At 42.1% G+C, this 20,710-nt stretch overlaps 1 protein-coding gene across 1 annotated transcript in view; it reads right to left on the minus strand.

Annotated features, from left to right (window-relative positions):
• Window positions 1-212: 212 nt before the first annotated feature.
• KAT2B (lysine acetyltransferase 2B) overlaps window positions 213-20,710 on the minus strand; it is a 92,555-nt gene continuing 72,057 nt past the window's right edge. Inside the window, exons 10-18 of the mRNA XM_074371760.1 lie at window positions 18,557-18,765; window positions 17,309-17,435; window positions 11,223-11,333; window positions 8,798-8,941; window positions 4,225-4,339; window positions 3,370-3,406; window positions 3,058-3,121; window positions 2,875-2,959; window positions 213-2,292 (exon numbers count right to left, since the gene is read on the minus strand). Of these exons, the coding sequence (XP_074227861.1) occupies window positions 2,099-2,292; window positions 2,875-2,959; window positions 3,058-3,121; window positions 3,370-3,406; window positions 4,225-4,339; window positions 8,798-8,941; window positions 11,223-11,333; window positions 17,309-17,435; window positions 18,557-18,765 (1,086 nt within the window). The 3' untranslated portion in view covers window positions 213-2,098. The remainder of the gene's footprint in view (window positions 2,293-2,874; window positions 2,960-3,057; window positions 3,122-3,369; window positions 3,407-4,224; window positions 4,340-8,797; window positions 8,942-11,222; window positions 11,334-17,308; window positions 17,436-18,556; window positions 18,766-20,710) is intronic.

A 20,710-nucleotide genomic window follows, 5' to 3' on the forward strand; every position in this document is an offset into this window, starting at 1 on the left:
CACCCAGGAGAAACAGTAAGTCTCCTCTCTCCTCTTGAAAATCTCTCACTGACGGGCTGGGAGTTGTTATGAAACTTCCCGCAAATGCAGCAATTCTAAACATCCTCCTCAAAATGCTTAAGGCCTAAGATTTAAGGAAGGAGTTATTGGTCATCAACCAGATGGTACATCTGCCCTGTTAATCTGCTAGGCGAAGAAAACACACCACCAGATTGAGAGCTTTTTAAAATATAATTTAAAACTATTTTGTACCAGTACAATATATTAATTTTACAAATGTAAAATTTTATCTGCTGTTAAAGCATTTGCAAAAACCACACAGCCTACTTCAGCTTTATTGCACAATATCTATAAGAAAATATTAATTTTTAAATTAGAAAACATAAAAATGCTTTCAATATAGAAGAGACAATCTGATTTTAAAGACAATACTCTATAAGAATGTCTACCCAGAAAATAACAAACTTTCACAGGATTACCAAGCTGGACAGATGCTTCGGGAGACCCAGTACAAAGCACTGTTTAAACCCAGTCCAAGATACTTAATCCAAACTGTATCACCATTCTTCATTAGAAATCTAGATGCCACTCAAGGTGGTTTCTTATACTTAAAAAAGTTGAGGCATTTCTCATTGTGAGCATTCTGAATATCCCCTACGTACGAGAAACAATACTTCCAGCTTCAGCCATCTGCCATCTGCAGGGTTTTTTCTTTTTTCCTTCAAGCAGATTATCTCTGGCAACTGTGTTTAATGACTATTAAATGATCATTTTAAGTCGTTTATGGTGATAGAAAACATCAAGTTAAATACACTTTTAAAACCTAGTCCTTTACAAAAATCAGTTTATAAATTTGTATCATAAAAATTAGTGTCGAGACCATCAAGATGGCCTTCGTTTGTTTTATACGAGTTGGTTCTCTCCCAGAGCTGGGATGACAGACGTCCCACTTTTCAATGTAGTGTTAATCAGGAAATAAATCCAAGCATTAAGCTGGAACCCCAAGTCAGGTTAATAAGGCTGTATGATGGATTTTTGTGGGATATCACCCTGGGTCTAGATACCAATGGAGGTGTTAAAATACTGACAGCAAATATGGGTGGTAATCTGATCGACCTCAGACAATGAACGTAATCTGGAGGTGCAGAAGGAAAAAGGTTCATAAATACGTTATCAGTGGGGTTGTGTAGCACAGAAAAGGGAAAATCCTTATTAGAACAAGGATTCACTAAATTTGATACATATATATAGATAATACATTTTTTCCTATTAAAGCATGTTGATTCAATCTCAAGTGTTTTCAAATGTATGCTTTTGTGGCCCGGGAAATTGCCTTTGGGAACTTATGGCCTGCATAAGCAAAGTCAAATATAATATTACACATTTGTGTAGAGGAAATAATTATTAAAATAGTGGTTATGCACTCACAAGTTTGTTGCAGGTAGATAGAATTATCAAAAACCCAGATGCTTATAAAAAAGTTTGCATTATTTAGAATTTTTTCCTTAGGAATCAAAGCAGTTGCTTTTCTGGAACTGTATTTTTCAGAACTGCTCAAAGCACCTCATCTAGATGAGTGTTTAAAAATATATATAAAAAGTCTACCAGGAGACTTCGAACGTCACATATTTCACTTTCTGCGGGCTTTTTATCATGTATCCCTTCCTTAAAGTCCTTCAGAATAAAATAAAAATAAACTCTCACATTTTGTTAGAAAAAAATGGAAACATTCACGGTCTGAAAATTTTCTGCATTCCCCCAAATCTCGGTACTATGTGCAATTTCCTCATATACAAGTTTTGAGGAAACCCCTGATCATCTATGATGGAATATTCAGCTAATGGACATGCCATAGACAATTTACATTAATAGTAGTAAATAGATTAAAATCTATTCCATAAAATAAAAATGTTCTATGACTCCAATTTAAATACATATCTGAAAGGCTAAGAGGAGGCTTTTTTGTTTGTAGTTTGAAAAGTGCTAATTATTACATTTACAGGTATCTTCAACACATTACATCCAATTCTTTGTAAAACTAAACCATGCTTTAGGCACACTGCTTGATGAGTTTCTAAGAAGCAGAGGGGGGAAAATATCACTTGTCAATTAATCCAGCTTCCTTAATCTTACTGAAGAAGAATTTCTCCAGGATGTTGGCACATTTGTAGTATTCACTCTCAGGGGGGTTGTACTCTTTGCAGTTGGTGAAGACTCGCTGTAAGTCTGCCATGAATAACTTCTTAGACACGTAGTACCTGTTCTTGAGGCGTTCGCTCATGGTTTTCAGATCTGCACAGGAAAAAACAAAAACATTAGCCATCTCTGACTCCCTTTAAACACCAGCTGACCAAGGTTGGGGGTGTGGCGGCAGAGGTGGGAAGAGGAGGAGCCATCACTACTACTGCCCGGCTGACATGGCTCATTTTTCACACCGTGGGAAATCCTGAATCCCACGTCACCCTTCCCTTCGGAATTCAACCGCATGGTCTGCACAATGGCAAACTGGTTCAATTTGGGGCTTCTCAATTGAGCCAATTAATCATCTATTTTAGCATGGTGCAGACTTAACAGCAAATTCCACAGTTCTCCCCTTTTGAGGTTCCCCCAAGCCCAGGCTTTCTGCATGTAGGGTTGGTGGTGCGGGGCTCGGCAGGACAGGGGCAGGCCGTCTCTATGAACACGGCCACCCCCTGCTCCTTTGTCAGCCTGCTCTGGCGCGCTGGCCCTCCGTAGGCACGTGGATCCCACTGCCCACCAGACGCACCCTACCCTACCACAGGCGAGCACAAACCAACCTCAGCAACCGTTTGTCCCCCACACCGCCATCCAGAGAGCTTTAAATCTATACTTAGAAAAGGTTAATGGCATTACCCATGGGGAACCTTATAACTTCATAGTATCCCGGAGCTTCTGTTCTCTTCACAGGTTCCATGAAGGGCCAAGCGCTCTGATGGCTCTTGAGTAAAGAAAAAAGTAAGGTATCTAATCTGGAAATTCCACGTGGGAAATCACTGCAAAATACTTGCGTGAGGTGAAGGGAAAGCACACACCCACCTTCACCTGCTGGAGGATGCTCTTCAGGGTGCTGTAGAGCTGGTCAGGGTCTCTGGGCTCTTTACTTGAAAGGAAAAGAGGAAACAAGAAGAAGCAATGATTAGTTTTTTTACCCTGTGGCTGGGGGATTCCCATCCAGCTCATTTTCACAGAAACAGATCTGGATCCATTCCAGAAATTTTTATGAAAACTGAAACCTAAGACGTGTTGTAATGGTGATTACAGTCAGTTTGCCTGTTTTCTCCAGTTCACTGGTGGGGGGCAAAAAAAACCCACTTCCACTAATATCCTCTGGCCCAGGAACATACTTACCTTTTCTCTTTTCCACTCGGTTTCCAGCCTGTCTCTCCTATATATCAATGAAATTGAACAACGAATGAGAACTGCTTTTAGTCAAGAGAATAACACAGTTAATATTTATCAAAAATGCAATGAATTACAGCCATGACTCAAGGCAAGTCCATTTCTGAAAAGAGACTGAATGGAAGGAACTACATTTCATTTACTCCCTCACACAGCTAACAACAGGAAACGTTTCCAAGACTGACAACGCTCTGGTAGTGTTTTCTAAAGCAGGAACTCCAACCTTTCAGAGGAGAGCTTAAAAAAACACACGTCTGGTACTGTGGGCATGGATATTTTTAAAACCCTAAGTCACATTTTTTGCTAGTCACCATGTTGAAGCGTTAAGCTGTTATTTTAGGTTGGAAACCAACTCTGTCCTGGTTTCTATTTTATTTGGCGAAGACCCTGCTTATAATGCAAGATGGTTTAGTGTTGCAGAAAGAAGACACAGCCTGGAGTCCAACAGACCTGGACTTGATTTCTTGTTCTCTCCTTAAAAGCTAACTTACTCTAAATAAGTCATTCGACCTTTGCCTCTCAGTTTACCGATCTATTAAACAGAACTCTAAAATTGAGGTGATGTGATTTCTTTTGTGATTCCTTTTGTGTGTATGTGTGTAAAAATGGGGGAAGGTTAGAGCTCAGTGGTAGAGCGCATGCTTAGCGTGCACGAGGTCCTGGGTTCAATCCCCAGTACTTCCATTAATAAATAAATAAACCGAACTACCCCCCACCAAAAAAATAAAACCAAAAAAGCTTGTTTCAAACACATCTCACTTCAGTACCAAAAGGTTTTGCTTTTAAAAGAAGATGGGTACATACGAATTCCCGGGATGCTTTCTATTGGAATCTGCCGAACTCCGTCTTTAAAACAGGAAAGTCCAGGGTAGACCTTCCGAATCTGGGCTTGTTTTCTTTCTATCAGCTTCTTGATGATCTGGAAAGCACAAGAAGAAAACAGGTTCAGTGGCAGAAGGCTGTGCCCAGTCAGTCCTCCTAAGGAGTCGTCTTCCCAACAACATAAAGTCTCTCAGAACAAAAAGGAAGGAAAAGGTGACTGCTATCTGGGAAGTAAGACGCGAAAGGCTGCTCTACCGTGCACATTTCTTGTCCGTCACACAGCTGTTGCCAAATACTTGTCCCCTGCCACCCAGAAAAAGGCAGTATTGAGAGAACACACTGTCCCCAGGATCCACCGTCCTCTTCTGCATAAGCACCAGTTACCCTGCCCTGCTCCCCGAGGAGCCCCGGCCCTGGCTGCAGGACACGGCCCAGCTGCCCAAGCACCATCACGTCCCAGGACAGGAGCCACCCCTTACCCTGGAGGGGTGGAACTCAGAAGGACCCCGAAGCCTGGGAGGGTGGCCTTACTAGTGATCACGGGTTCCAAGGCTCCGAGCCCCAAAAGGCAGCTTTATTAACAGATACGCACCACTGCATATAAAACAGATAAGCAACAGGGACCTACTGTACAGCACTGGGGACTATGTTCAATTTTTTGTAATGACCTATAATGGGAACGAATCTGAAAAAGAATATATATACACACACACACACACACATACACACACATATATATAACTGAAGCACTCTGCTGTACCCCTGAAACTAACACAACATTGTAAATCAACTACACGTCAATAAAAACAAAAACAAAAACGCAGCTCTAAAGAGCAACACAGCCATGGTGTGAGCTGCCAGGACCAGTGAGGGAATTTTGAGAGGTGACTGTTTTGAAAAATAATTCCTAAAGTCCTGAGTTAACTGTTTCCAGAATGGTGCAGTTTTACCTTTATAAAGGGAAAGAAAAAAAAAATACTCAGAAGTCACCATCCTGAAATTAACCATCTCACAACTGAATTTTGGAAAAAAAAAAAAAAAAACCACAACAGTAGCAGTCATTCATTGACTTCATGAAGGAAAACAAAAAATGCCAGCTCCTAACTACCTGATTTCAAACAGAAGGCTGGTAAAGGCTACCATGTGAATACACAATCCTAACAACTAAACAAAGAACTGAATAAAATGAATAGGACCGGCAAAAGTACGTTCCTGGTAAATCTACCCAGGGCTGTCCAAATATAATACAAACCACTCGTGTAATTTTAAATTTTCCAGTAGCCTCTCCCCCTTTTTTTAAGAAGTTGATTTTAGCAATATATTTGTATTTAATCCAATATATCCAAAATATTATCATTTCTGCATATAATCAATAGAAAAAATTATGAAATATTTCGCATGCTTTTATTCATACTAGATCTTCAAAATTGGAATGTACTTTTTACACTTACGGTGCATCTCAATTTCGACTGGCCACATATCAAGCACTCAACCAGCACATGTGGCTAGCAGCTGCCGCTGTATTTTTCTGTGTGTTTTTGGTTTTTGTTTTGTTTTGGGTTTTTTTTTTTTTTTTGGAGGGGGGCAGTAATTAGGTGTTTTGCTTTTTTTTTAATGGAGGTACTGGGGAGTGAACCCAGGACCCTGTGTATGCTAAGCACAGAGTCTACCACTGAGCTGCACCCTCCCCCCAGCGGCTGCCACTTTGGACAGGACAGATCTCGATGGGTGATTTGCATTTATTTGAAAGTCCAAGTCTTCTCAAAAAAGAATCCCAATGGCAACCTCTTAAATGGACGCCTTCAGAAAATACAGTTTCAAATATAATTTTTAAGGTTGTTTCACTTCACCAAGGATGCTCTCTACTGTGAGTACCCAGCAGGTGGCTTCCCTACCCCTCCCAGAGCCCCTGGGAAGTGACTGGTAATGGGAGCAGGGGCTTCCAACCTCACTGCGCCTCCAAGGATCACTTTGGAGAAAAGAGACATTTTACTTCTGTTCCAGTCTCTTCACCTCCCCAGAAAATGTCTTTACTTCGTCATCATGTCATCTTTCTCTCCTCAAATCCGCCTCTCATTCCACTGCTGTCAGTCTTGGTCTTCCCAAACAGAAAACTGGGGGGACTCCCCCACCTTTAACACGTCACCAAGCCTCAGCGTGTCGTCCTACAAAAAACCCCCACTGCTTTCCCTCACCCTGACTTTGGCTCCTTCACACCCAGTCTCTTGTGGTCCCACACGTGAACTAAGATTTAAGAATTACCCCGCCTCCCAGCCCCCGCACATACACCCTCACTGCTGCTCACGGCCTGTTCCCACTTTCTCAGGAGTCCCACCTTTCCTTGGAGCCATGCGCACCAACAGCACCCCACCCGCCTTCCCCCAGCAGCTCTACTGGGGCACCTGCTCTCGGATCCCCTCCACTCCCCACAAGCACAGCTCTCTGCTCTTGTTCGCGTTCAGGGCGGGGGAGGCCCTCCCTATATTTACAGTGTGTCTCCTACCACCATTGGTCCCTACCTTCCTCCGGCACGTTTCCAAAGTTGGAATAAACGACACCTGTAAAAATCATCTGAACTCTGGAGAAAAAAACAATGTGTGAACTCGCGTATCTTATTATGGTGGCTTCAGAGTTCTTTTAAAAGAACTAGATTAAACTGCCTCCTGACTTTTCTTTATTGCAGGTGAAACTGTAAATAAGAAGACAGTAGAAGACTTTCCTAATGTCTAATATAAACCGGGCTATAGCAAGTTGCCCTTTTTTTAAAATTAGGTTTTGAAGGTTTCTGTGGGCTTTTCTTTTTTAATTGCACAGTAGAGTAGTGTCTGTATAAAAGTTAACTGTAGTGGGATTTTGTCCAGCAAGCCCGAAATTTATACTTTAAAATAAATGACTGGATTTAAAAAAAAAAAAAAAAGAACTAGGTTAACAGCTGCAAGCCAGCATCATCCATTCTAGGGTGTGTTAGAGAAGAACAGAGGGGAGAATGGGGAAGAGACCCAAAAGGCGAGAGAGCGGGGAAGGGGACGGAGCGCTGCCTGCTAAAAACTGGGCGCTGCCATCCAACGCAGCTCATGTGGAGGCGCCCCCCTCGATGCAGGAAGAGCCAGCGGTGTGGACTCTGAACCTGCAGACCCTGCGGGGGATCCTGCTCTCAGCTTCTACCGCGGAGATGGGCCGGGGCTGCCGGAGGAGTGGGCGCAGCGGGGACGGCTGTGGTTGGACGGCAGCCCCAGATGTGAACAACGGGCTGTGAGTTCAGACCTGCTCCTTAAGCCCCTGGAGGACAATGAGCAAGGGAGCCTTTCCTGAGAGACAAGGAGGGAGAGGGGCCTGCAGTGCTCCCACTGACTCTCCAAGCACCTGACGTGGAATTCTGTTTCAGGCTGACATCTTTGACCGAGAAACAACACAGGCTGCTTTTATTTTCTAATTTAGCAAGAGCCCTTTGCTCACTTCCGCGGGAAGTGTAAGAACAAGTCTGAACTACTTTAAGGAGAAGGAAAATCCTCACGGAGCACCTACCCTGCACCAGACATGGCGTAAGGAGCTTCACGGCTGCGACGTCACTGACATCTGACAAGCCACTAAGAAATGGGATCAAGGACATGAGCAGAAACCAGAAGACACAGACAGGCTGAAGGCAAATGTCTTTTTGGTCACTGGCTAGAGAAAAGCCCACGAGAATGAATAGCAGAAGTAAAAAGTAGAACTGATGAGGGACCACAGGGCAAATTCCCAGGTTTTGAATTCCAAAGAACTGGGGTGGGGGTGGTCCTGGGCTTAAGGCATGAAGTTCACTGGTTTCACAGACAGCCAGTGTGCACGCCCCAATTATGCACTTTCTGTGTTTCTTTTTGCTGTCTTGACTACGTGGCAATTTCTACATTTCTCTATCAATTGTTCCCTTGACTGCTTCTCTTTCAGTTCATGTGCATAAAAGACCTCACTCCAGGAATCAGATAACAAATCGCTTAATATCAGGAAGGATAAGCTTTCGGAACGTGCAACGCAAAAGGAGAGACTGATGCGCACTAAGGTAAATGTCAGGTGATGAGTAACTGAAATTCAAATGCGTGGCTCACCTAGTGCTTGAGAAGTTCGAAGAGGAAAGGAAGGCAGGTGTGTGGTCCAGTGTGTGTGTGCACGCGCGCACGTGCGTGCTGGGAGAGCAAGTGAGTGATGGATGAAGACACCAAGCAAGAGGGCTGAAGCATCAGTAACAGCCTTTGGAGACGAGTTGAGAAAGGGAAATAAAGAGGTGAGTTTGCAAAGGATGCTTAAGGCCAGAGTGTAAAAGGCCTTGAAGGCAAAATTAAGATGCGCATCATAGTTTACAAGTCTTGTATTTCACACCAATTTAGCATGTGCTGACCCTCTTAGAAGTGGTGACTTAGAGAGGAGATGAAGGATACCTTCAAAGAAGAAACCTAGATAAACCACGGCACCGAGGCAATGGTATCCACAGACCCTACACACGGCGCACGGCAATGGGTGACGTGCATTTCACCCCGACTGAGCCTGGGGCAGGAATGTGAGTGACACACAAGCTTACCTCCTTCTGCTTCTTAATGATGACAGAAAATTCCGTGTATGGGATCCGTGGATTTAGCTCACATCCCATTAAAGTGGCTCCTTCATAATCCTTGATGTAGCCAACATATTTGGTTTTAGGGATTTTAATTTCTTTGGAGAAACCCTGCAAGGCAAATAACTTCATTCAGATGGGCCTTGTATCTCAAAGACCTGTCGTGCGCGCTGGGCACGCCTTCACGCCGAGCTCACATCCAAGCTCTCCTATCCCGGGAAGGATTCGCATGAAACCCTTCCAAGAAGCTCAGAAACATCAAAAATCACACTGTGCAAATGGGAAGCAATTCAACATAAAAAAAAAAAAATCCTAGGAAAACATACATATGATTAAAAAGTTTCTTAAGAGGCTATTAAGTAAAAATAACATTTAATTTTGCATCCAACTACACAATTTCTCCCAAAGTGGAGAGGGGGCCCCTAGAAGTCCTAACAAATCAAAAACTGACATGGATCTAAATTCTGAAAGAAAAGTTTGTCAAAAAATAGAGCAATTAGGGGCAGGGTTATAGCTCAGTGGTAGAGCACACGCTTAGCATGCCTGAGGTCCTGGGATCAATCCACAGTGCCGCCATAAAGGAGGAGAAAAAAATATATCTATATATATATCTATATATATATATATACATACACCAATTAGAACCCTGATGTTGAGGAAATGAAACACCCACTTGACAGGCAAAAAACTTCCAGACCATCACAACTGTGGCTGTTTCAGTGATAGTAATGCTTCACAGGACATTCATTTACATACTTTAAGCTGTGTTTACATAGCTCTACAGGGTACATAGTCACTTATCTGTAACAATTTTCCTTACAGTGCCTATTTCAGAGTTTGGAGAAAATGACTTGGACTTCAGTGTCCTGCCTCCTCTTTCAGCAAAAACTTATTTTCCAAGCAATAACTGCCATAGGCCTGAAAGGGGACAGCAGACAAGTCATTTAAGAAGCACGGCTGGGACTTCATCTCTGCGATGCGGTTCCAGCCTAGGACAGCTGACACTCAAGCCCTCAGTAGAACAATCCCCCAAGCTCTCTCTAGTGAGTTTTATTGTAACAATCATAGATGCACCCCGAAGAACGAGAAGAAAATAAATAGGTTAACTATCCAACACTGGAGGAGGAAAAGCCTTCTAGTCATATGAGGACTTATATGAAAAACAAAAAAGAATTTAATACATTTCAATAGAAAAAGAGGCAAAATGCAATGAAGTGGCAGTTCAAAAAAAATGAACAAGGAATGAACAAAGTGTCAACAAGGGAAAAAAGTCAAACCTCACAATATTCAAATAAATACAAACACGCATGATTTGTTAACTAGGAAAGGGGTTAAAAAAATATTTTTCAGTTATCAACTCCTTTCCTGAGCCCCCTGAAATGCTGCTAAAGAAAAGAAGTTGTTACAGTATTTGGCAGTGAATAACAAAATCTTAAATATGTCTGCAAGCATATACTTACATATGGACACTTACTTACAAAAAATGCCTAAATGTCCCAAAATGCGGTATTGGCTTAATAAATTATTTTCCATTTACACAACAAAACTTCCGAGAACCATCAAAAATCATATTTTAAAAAATCAGACTGTATTAAGTTAAAAAGGCAAGTAATTAAATTACATACAGCATGAGCCAACTTTTGTATTTATACAAACACACAGAAAAAAAATACTAGAAGGCTATTTACCAAAACATTAACAGTAAATTTCTCTGGGTGGTAGAATTATAAGCAGTTTTTCTTTTTTTTTTTTCCCCCGTTGTCCTTTATTTCATTTCCCCAAATTTCTACGGTAACTATACATTACTTTGGTAGTCTAAAAAGTAAACGGACATGTTTAGGAATTATAAAGCACTATTTAAAAAAAAAAAAAAATGTAGCAAAGAGCAACCCTCAGAGAGCTAAGATGAGAACTTCTGACCAAAAGAACTAAGCCCCTAGGCCTCTGTGTGCTGCGGAACCAGCAGCCCTTTGCAAACGTTAGAATTTGCTCTCTGCTGTCAGAAATGAAGGACTCCCAGAGACCAAGTCGATTGCTCTCACTCACAGGGAACTCCAATCCCCCAGCAATGGGAATGTCTCCTTGGCCCGGGGACACCATATCTTAGAATTTCAGGGTGCAGTATCACCCTTCACTTACAGATGGCATTCACCCCTGCACTCAACATTTATTTAGTACTTACAGTGTACTGGTCATACCCTCTGATCTGGTCTGAAGCTGACCTCTGGCTGAAGGCTTGCAAAATAAATGTATGTCCTTCTTATAAGCAGAAAACACTAGGGAGGGGAGAGGGGCTTATTTGCATGAAAGCTCCCTGAGTACATATTAAGAAAAGGAATGACAGACAGAGTTGCACAGTAAAAAAAAAAAAAAAAAAAAACACACAACCGACCTGCTTCTTGAAATATCCAATCGCATATTCATCTGCATAGGTGAGGAAGTTCAAGATGTCATGTTTTATGTGATATTCTTTCAAATGGTTCATCAGGTGCGTTCCGTAGCCCTGTGTGCAGGTCAGTATACAGACAAATGTATTAGGTTCTGGAGAAAAGAAAGCCCTACATTTTCACTGGAAAATACTGGCAAATTTAAGAGACTGTTATTACCAATATAGTACTAACACCCTCTGCTGCATTTCCCAACTTTGAAAACGAGATACAGAACCAAAATGTTCTAACTCCTTGAACTGAACTACGGTCATCATTTGCAAAAACAAGTTTCTGGCTCTTCGAGAAGAACACACCGAGGCTACAAGCTGCTGGTTCGGTCCTGGAGATTACGTGCTGGATATCGATAAATAAAGAGGCTTCTGGAGTAAATACTGATTATGAATTTCTGCTTATCTTCAAAGTATTTGAGAACCTGAGGTGAAAAGATCCACGTAAGTGAGAAGTGCTGATCTCTACTAGGATATTAACTAACTCAAGTGTTTTCCTGCAAAGACTCCAAATCAGCCGTCCTTCCACAGAACTGTACCATCATGTGCACAGGATTTTCCACTTGGTCTTCTCAGACCTTTCCAAGCAAGATCTGAGAAGCCCCAAACCTCTGAGTGAGCCAGAAGACATGAGGAAGTAACGAACAATAGTGTCAGATAATTAAGAGGGAGAAGGTAAGCTATGCCTTAAAGGAGTTTTGTCAAATGGAAAACAAGGTAAGAAGATGGACTGGAAAACCATACATTTATGTATGGAAAACTTAACCTACACAAAAGTATTTTAAAAAGATAACAAGAAAGTGGGTTTATAACCTAGGGATACAAAAAGACTTCTTAAAGAAAATATAAAATGCAAAAGCATAAAGGAAAGGACTGATTATTAAGGAGACAACTTCAAAGTTTAAGACCTAAAGAATTCATAAGCGAACTAAGATACCATAAACAAAAGACACATGACAAACAGGGAGGGTACAGGTGTAAGAGATACAAGAAACAGACATCAAGAATCTTCTACAGGATCATTGCAAAAAGAGAGAGACAGCCTATAAGATAAATCATCAAAGGAACAAGCAATAAGTATAACCAATAAATATAAAAAAGATATTCGATCCCGGTAGTAATCAGGGCACTCCATCAGGAGATGGAATATCTCACTCAGCAGTATGCAAATTTCTTTAAGGCTGATGATACCCAGTGTCAGTGGGACAGGCAAAATGGTACTCTCCACCACCACTGGGGCAAGTGTAAATTAGAAAACCCACTGAGAAGGGTGATCTAGACATAATTTTTAAAATCGAGACTGTGGCCATATTCATTCATGTAACAATGCTGCTTCTCGGTGTCTAGAAATCATTTCCAAACAGAGCACTGTTTGTGATAGAAAATAACTGGAAATAAACATGAATGCCTTCAATAGGGAATGATTGCACAAATTACGGTCTTTCTGCATTATGCAAATTTATATAAAAAGAATAAAAGAGCTCTATATCAGCACATTCAAAAGGGATTTCTGCAAAGATGGAAATAGTCTTCATCTATGCCGTCCAAAATGACAGCCATCGTCCCATGTAGGGAAGGGTAGAACTCGGTGGGAAAGCGTATGCTTAGTATGCATGAGGTCCTAGGTTCAATTCCAGCATTTCCATTTAAAAATAAATAAATAAACCTAATTATCTTCCCCCACCCGGCCGCCCCCCCCCCAAAAAAAAGAGAAAGAAAAACTAAACTAAAAAAGAAACATAGTTGCATGTGGCTACTGAGTACTGAGTGACTGAAAAACTGAAACTTTAATTGCGTTTAATTTTTGTTGATCTAAATATAAATTTAAATAACCACATTTATGCACTAAAGCTGAAAGACCCCTAAGATATAATGGAAAGGTGTTGGGGTTTTTTTTTTCCAATTAGGTACAGGATGAATTCTGTTTATGTGAACAGCACACCACACAGTAACCTCTTACACACAGGTACTCATCCACATACGTGAGTCAGCAGAGAACCACCTGGAAGGATGCACACCAGGCTGACAGTGGTTGGATGGCATAGAGATGGGCGACAGGGATTTTTACTTGATCTGAAAATGTCCTTATGCATGACCTATGTCATTAAACATTATTTTTAAAGAAAAGTGAAAGAAAAAAAAACTGAAGAAAAGAGAAGGGTTGGCTAGTTGAGGGAACTATCTGTGCACGGGAATAGCAATGTCTAGGAATCAGTAAGAAATGCACCTCTTTTTTTTTTAATTGCAGTATAGTCAGTGGGGGGAGGATATAGCTCAAGTAGTAGAGTGCACACTTAGCATGCACGAGGTCCTAGGTTCAATCCCCAGTACCTCTTCTAAAAATAAATAAATAAACCTAATTACCCTTCCTCCCACCTCAAAAAAAATTGAAGTATAGTTGATTTACAGTGTTGTGTTAATTTCTGGTGTACAGCATAGTGATTCAGTTTATATATATATATTCTGTTTCAGATTCTTTTCCATTATAGGTTATTACAAGATACAGAATATAGCTCCCTGTGCTGTACACTAGGACCTTGTCATTTACCTATTTTATATACAGTAGAAATGCATCTTCTGAAGAAACTCGCTTTAACATAGATGTGGTTGATGAAGAGAGCTCGGCTTTCACTGTGTACACCACCCTGCAAGGAGTTCACAGACCTATACATTTTCTCCCCTTCACCCACAATCCAAAGATTTTCCTCAAGAACAATAACGGTTCTTTAGTAAACAGCTTCCCAAAACCTACATAAGAGATTCTCCATCAGTGGCCACTAACTCGTCACCTCTCCAAAGACAGTTTCCAGGTTCCAGGTGCATGCGAGTAGGGGCTGTGTCTTTTCACTCGAACCCTCTCTGTGTCTAGTACTGTGACTGGCAGGAGTGGATGCTCAAATATGTCCCTGGCAACATGGATGGGCCTAGAGATGATCGTACTAAGTGAAGTAAATCAGACAGAGAAGGACAAGTATCACGTGGTATCACGTATATGAAATTTAAAAAAAATCAGACAGATGAACTCATTTACAAAACAGAAACAGACTCACAGATGTAGAAAACAAGCTTATGGTGACCAAAGGGGAAAGGGGTAGGGAAGGATAAATTAGGAGTTCAGGATTAGCAGATACACACTACTATATATACATAATCAACAAGGTCCTACTGTGTAGCACAGGGAACTATATTTAATAGCTTGTAATAAGCTATAATGGAAAATAATCTGAAAATATATGTATGTATGTATATGTATAACTGAGCCACTTTGCTGTGCACCTGAAACCAACACTGTAAATCAGCTACACTTCAAAAAAAAATGAAGTTAAAAAAAGAATGTGCATATATACGTATATATATATATACGTATATATGACCGAATCACTATGCTGAACGCCAGAAACTACTAACACAACATTATAAATCAACTATACTTCAATTAAATCAATCAACAATTCATTCCTCGGTTAAAGACATATTAACAGCGTTAAGCTGTTATATGCAAATGTTCAGATTTTCACCCCAGAACTATTTCCCTTATTTGTTATGCTTTTATTTTTAACTGTCACCGAAATGATTCCTTTCCAAATCCACCTGGTAACTTCAATGGTTATAACAGTATTTATTATGGTATTAGTTATGCATGTATTGTATGTAGTATTGCATGTAATATCAAATCCAAATAGTTCTTAGACAAGCTATTCTAAAACCAGGTGAGTTTAAAGTAAATTCTCAAATGTTATCCTGTGTGTTCTCTGACCAAGGTAAATTCACAAATAAACCTTGTTTAAAACATTCACAGGAATTTGTACAGAAGCTTAATTCTCCAAAATGAGTGGATGCAAATGTTAAAGTATCATTTAGCCAAGACTTTGACTATATTACAGAAAAATTTTAAACCTCCACTTATGAACTTGCTGTTTTCACAAATACGTGCTCCCAGCACTGGCTTCCCTGACTCATCCATTCTACTCAGTTTTGAAAGACTCATCTTCATTTTCTAAAACTACAGTTTCAACTCACTTTTTTTTTAAAGTGTTTTTTTTCTCTTTTTTTAGTTTTTCCTACTCAGTTTGTGATGTTTGGCCACCTTTCTTCAAGTCTTTAGAAAATTACATAATTTGGGGGCAAAAAAATAAATTGCCCTTCTGGGAAGTAATAAGACAAAGCATCCAATTCATTATTAAACACCTTTAGTTTCCCTCTGGTATCCTCAAAGTGTCCAAGGTAACCTTAACCAACCTTTCCAAACAAGCTGCTTGGTGTAGCTTGCTTTGCAAACAAAAATTATGCCATCTTTTTCTGAAATTATAAACCAAAGACATATTTTCCAGCTCCTCTCCCTATGAAAACCCAGACAAAATTTTCCTCTTAAGTAAGTTCCTAAATCCTGGACGCTTGGAATTGTTTCTGACTTGGGCGAGAAGGAGAGAAAAACACGGTACGCACAGCAACAGCCCCATCTAAAGACACGCTGTCAAAATTCCTTGCAAGAGAGCCAGACACCAGTTTCCAGCAAAGTCCGGCCCTCACCTTCCCCGGTCAGAATGATGAATGTGAGATGGATGGATTTTGTTTGCCCTTTGATGCTTCGTACCCTGAGTCAAAGACAGAAGCCCCGTCCGTGCCCTGAGAGAATAAATCGCAGCCGCTGTAACTGGCACTGGGAAGCGCACAGAGAAGAGCTGTTAATGAAGGCGCAACACCCACCGCACCGGCTGCAGCCCCCGCCAGGCAGGGGCCCTTCCAGCTGCTCACTGTTGGGTCTTGTAAACAGCACTGCTTCACTGTAGTGGAAGAAGGCGACAACATCCTTGGACCCTCACTGTCCAAGCCCAGGGCGCACGTGAAACGTGGCGAGTCCATACAGAGATGCGTGCAAGAGACTCAGCACAGATCAAAGGATGTAAATACACTCATAGGACAAATCGAAGGGTGTAAAATGTCTCAGTAACTCTGACGCTGAGTGCCTGTCACCATGGATATATTGAGAAAAATAAAATATATTTGTAGAAGTGATCGCCTATTTTCATTTGTTTTTTTTTTTCGACTTAGCTACTAGAAAATTTAAAATCACACACATGGCTCCCATTTGCACATCACAGTGTAGTTCACTGGTCGACGGGCCCTTATACCTTCCAGTCATTTTTTTCAGTCATCCAACTCTGAGCTGCTTATCTTTCTACTGCTTGCTCGTGATTTTAGGGCTCCGAAAATACCGATGAATAATAGTCTGAAGACATATTTCTGGTTCCACTTTCATAAAAGCAGCAGAGGAGAACACAACATAATCCAGACCTTTCTGCCAACTGAGAGACTCCTTTATTCCAGTCGGACTGCAATGCCAACTGCGGCATCGATGGGACGGACATTCTGGGTCCAGAGGAGGAAAGGACCTGAGCCAAGGCCAGGTGGGCAGGCAGGCCAGCCACACACACATGAACACGCGCGTGCACGAACACACACACACACACTCCAAAAAACCCACGTTCCACACCCTGCATGAATATTTCGGAAACTCGGTCATTAATTTATTCAAATTTTTCATGACTTTCCTTACAGAATTTCTTTAGTCTTCGTCCCCCTTCAGACACAAGGTCCTAAGAAATCTTCCTGAAGTGTAAGCCTCCTAAATCATCCTCCTAATCCACAGGGCACCATTCCCACTCCGGAGGGTAGTGTCGCCAGGCATGTGTGCACATGTAAACCATCAGCGGCACTGAGACTTACTTTCAAGCATCCCTTCACCTGTTGTAAAGTCTTCCTGAGTTGCACCTGGGGCTGCGTGGTGTCCCGGCACCCTGCCCCAAAGTCCAACCCAGCCCAGTAGAGCCTGGCTGTTGGTCTGTGGAAGCGTGTGCCCTACACATTCACATTCACACTCACACACACACACCCCTGCAGAGAGAGTACTCTCCTCGGAAAGTCCTGGACGCCACTGGGAACCCTCTCTGGACACGGCTCAGAGAGACCAGACCAAGCTCGGCATCGCCAGTGAGAAGCACCACATCCTGTATTTCTTCTCTGCCCTGGGCTGCCCTTACCTTGACTTGCTCATTTGAGGTTACAGCGCAGAAAACGATCTCTGTGAACCCTTGGGATGGGAACATCCGGAAACAGATGCCACCGATGACACGGCCATCTTTAATTAAAGCCAGGGTTTTGTGTTTCCTGAAAGAATAAGATGATGTCAATGTTCCCTCTGTCTTGGTTCTGCAAATACAGTTTGGGGTGCTCCTCACTGACCAACCAGGGAAAGTCGGGGTTGGGGGGAGGTTTCTTGATTTTCTAGGGAAACCTTCCTTTATGTAGCCAACGTCTTGCCAGACCAGTCTTTAATGTGGACTTTTTAAAGCAAGCTTGCCTGCAGAAGACTTCATCAGAGCTCCCAAGGACAAAATGCCAGTCACCAAAGCAGGGTCTGAGGTTTATAAAGAACAGAGCACGTGTCAGGGGGAGGGTATAGCTCGGTGGTAGAGTGCGTACTTAGCATGCACGAGGTCCTGGGTTCAATCCCCAGTACCTCCATTATTTAAAAAAAAAAAAAAAGTGACAGAGCATGTGTGGAGGTGCTCACTGGGAGTGGAACAGGGTACCCCCGATTCCCACAGAACCACGGTGAGACCAGCGGGAGAGCACAGAGTCACAGCCAAACGTGGCTATATTTCTGAAGAGTTTTTATCTCATTCAAAAATATCAAGAAACAATATGGAAAAGAAAACAAAGTCCACACATACAATTGCTAAAACCTGCATTACAGACCCCTGCCAGGCTCGCTCTCTGGATAGTCGCATGCAAGGCTCGCAGTCCACACAGGGTGCCAGGCTCTCAGGTTAAAATACAGTCAATTAAGGAGGCTTACTTTTTTGTGGTTTTTTGCAGGTTGTTTTTTTTTTTTAAGCAACAGATGGTCAGAGTTAACCTCTCTGATACCCCAGTAATCTTCCCCCTGCTCACAGACCCAGGCAACAATGGCGCGTGATTAAGATCCCAAAATCAAGAACATTTAGACTATGAAAAAAGTGGGACATCTTCTGAGTCTTTATTCCTTCATTTCTATAATGAATGAAGCACAGGACAGTCACCAGTAACTTAAAATACAAAGCTTCATGGTCAAAAAACTGATGACTTGATGCGAAATTACTCTAAAAGCTTGTATCCAAGGCAACTACCGCCATGCCGCTGTGTATCCATGGTGGGGCGGGTGATGAAGGCAGACTCTCGCTATCTGAGTAGTTCCTCTTTCGTTTAAGACGGGAAAAAGGAAGCAGGGAGAGCAAAGCAGGGCTTACGGGTCAAAGACAAGCCGTGTGATGTACTCCTTTGGCATCCGGGGCAGCTGATGGGAGAAGACGTTCTGCAACCCGACCAGCCACATCAGAATCTTCTTGTTGGGCTTCTGGTTCAGGGAGTTGCCCACCACGTGAAATTCAATCACACCCCTGCGCTCCTCCAGCCTGGCCGCCTCATCCCGCGCTGAGTGTGCTGACAGAAAGTTGGTCTGGGGTGCGGGAGACGGGAGAGAATTACACAGAGCTCTTCTCTTAGGGTGGCGAGGGGCTGGGACACAGAAACATTTCTTGTCTTTGTCCCAATCAGATGCATGTTTGTGGATTTTCGGGGTCCCAAACAATACATGCAAGTTATGAAAACCAAAGAGACAGGCAGGTAAAGCATTTTGAGAGATCAGAGCATCATATGTGTACATGGATATCTGGTGTAGATCAGGGGCCACCAAAATTTTTTTTAATAGAATTTTATTGATTTATTTTTAACAGAGGTGCTGCAGACTGAACCCAGGACCTCGTGCACGCGAAGCACACCCTCTACCACTGAGCTATACCCTCCCCCTAAACTTCCTGTAAAGGACCAGATAGCTAATATTTTAGACTTTGAAAGTCATAAGGTCTCTGGATAACCGCCAACAGTCTTGTAATGCGAAAGAAGTTCCAGTAAGACTTTATTTAAAGGTGGGGTGGGGGCTTGGGGGTGCAGACTGGATTTGGCCTACGCACTTGACTTTGCCAAACCCTGAGTTAGAGGAATCCCACCTGGCTGAGCTTGACAGCACCCGCGGGGTGACAGATCCTCATTCTGGACCCAAGAGTGGCAGTCACGTTTATCCTGTCAGTACCTCTTTTCGGAGCACAGTATTCTTTGCAGAAGACCCCTGTGGACCCACTCTCAACTACAGCAGGCCGCACAACCTATTAACCCGCTCAGTGCTGCACAGATATATGTTCAACATACAGCACCCCCGAGGAAGAAAGAAAGAAAAGAAAATCCTATTTAAAAAAAAAAAGTTTGGTGACTCCTAATCTGTTGCAAACATCTACGTACACATATAATACTGTGATCTCCCCAAACGCTTCGTGGCATTTGCTCATTTCATTGGTCTACAGCCGGCTGCCCAGGTGGCCAGATGCCGTCGTGGTTGATTTCAAGCTACCGAGGTATTTAACAGCCAGCTCCCAGAATCCCTGAAAACCTAATAGCGGCCACATGCACACCAGTACAAGTCCATTCCAGTACCCTACAAAACACACCCAACAAATTCTGAAATGTGTGACTGCACCCACATTTTATGGCTGAACAAAACGGAGCTAAACTAATCTGTGAAGTTACTAAGTCCCTGAAAGACAAGTATGCAAAAGGTACTGTGGTTTGAAGTCCCCAGGGCTGGCTCTCTAAAAGGAAACAGAAAGAGCAGTTTTATAAGATCTTTCTCTTAATGACTTTCCAGTTCTCTGAATTATCCTCAATAGCATGAAAGAAATCTCTAAGGAAACATGACAAATTAAAAATTGGTACTTTAATCTGGCAGAAGCATACTAAAAAGATTTTAAAAGATGCAAAATCATCTCCAAGCCGTTTCTTCATTTCCCGGAAGCTGTCAGAAATGTCTTAACCTGCTTTGTTGGGTGTGACACAATGAAATAACAGCAGTACGTTTCCTGAAAATGCTTCACTTGAGTCTAATCGCGAGTAAACAGACAAATCCAAACAGAGGGACGTCATGCAAAGCCAATGACTCGGACTCTTCAACAAACAGCAGGGCCACAAAAGACCAAAAGAGGACTAGGGAACGGTTCTAGAGTCAAGGAGCCAAGGAGATGAAAAGATAAGAACTACATGTAATGCGTGATCCGTGGCTGATCCTTCAGCAACAGCCACACACGTTATCAAGGACAGAATTTGGATCTACAGGGAATTTGGATGTGGGCTGTATACAGACCAAGGGTCTACTGTAACTCTGTCTAAGCGAACTTTTCTATAAAGGGCCACATAACAAATATCTTAGGCTTTGTGGAACATAGATCCCCAGCCTTTTTTTTTTTTTTTTTAAGTTTAAAAAAAAAATTTGGTGGTGAGGAGGAGATAGGTAATTAGATTTTTTTTTTTTTTAGATTTTGATTTATTTATTTTAATGGAGGTACTGGGGATTG

This window comes from Camelus bactrianus, chromosome 1 (assembly GCF_048773025.1).
Source record: "Camelus bactrianus isolate YW-2024 breed Bactrian camel chromosome 1, ASM4877302v1, whole genome shotgun sequence".
Taxonomy (NCBI): domain Eukaryota; kingdom Metazoa; phylum Chordata; class Mammalia; order Artiodactyla; family Camelidae; genus Camelus; species Camelus bactrianus.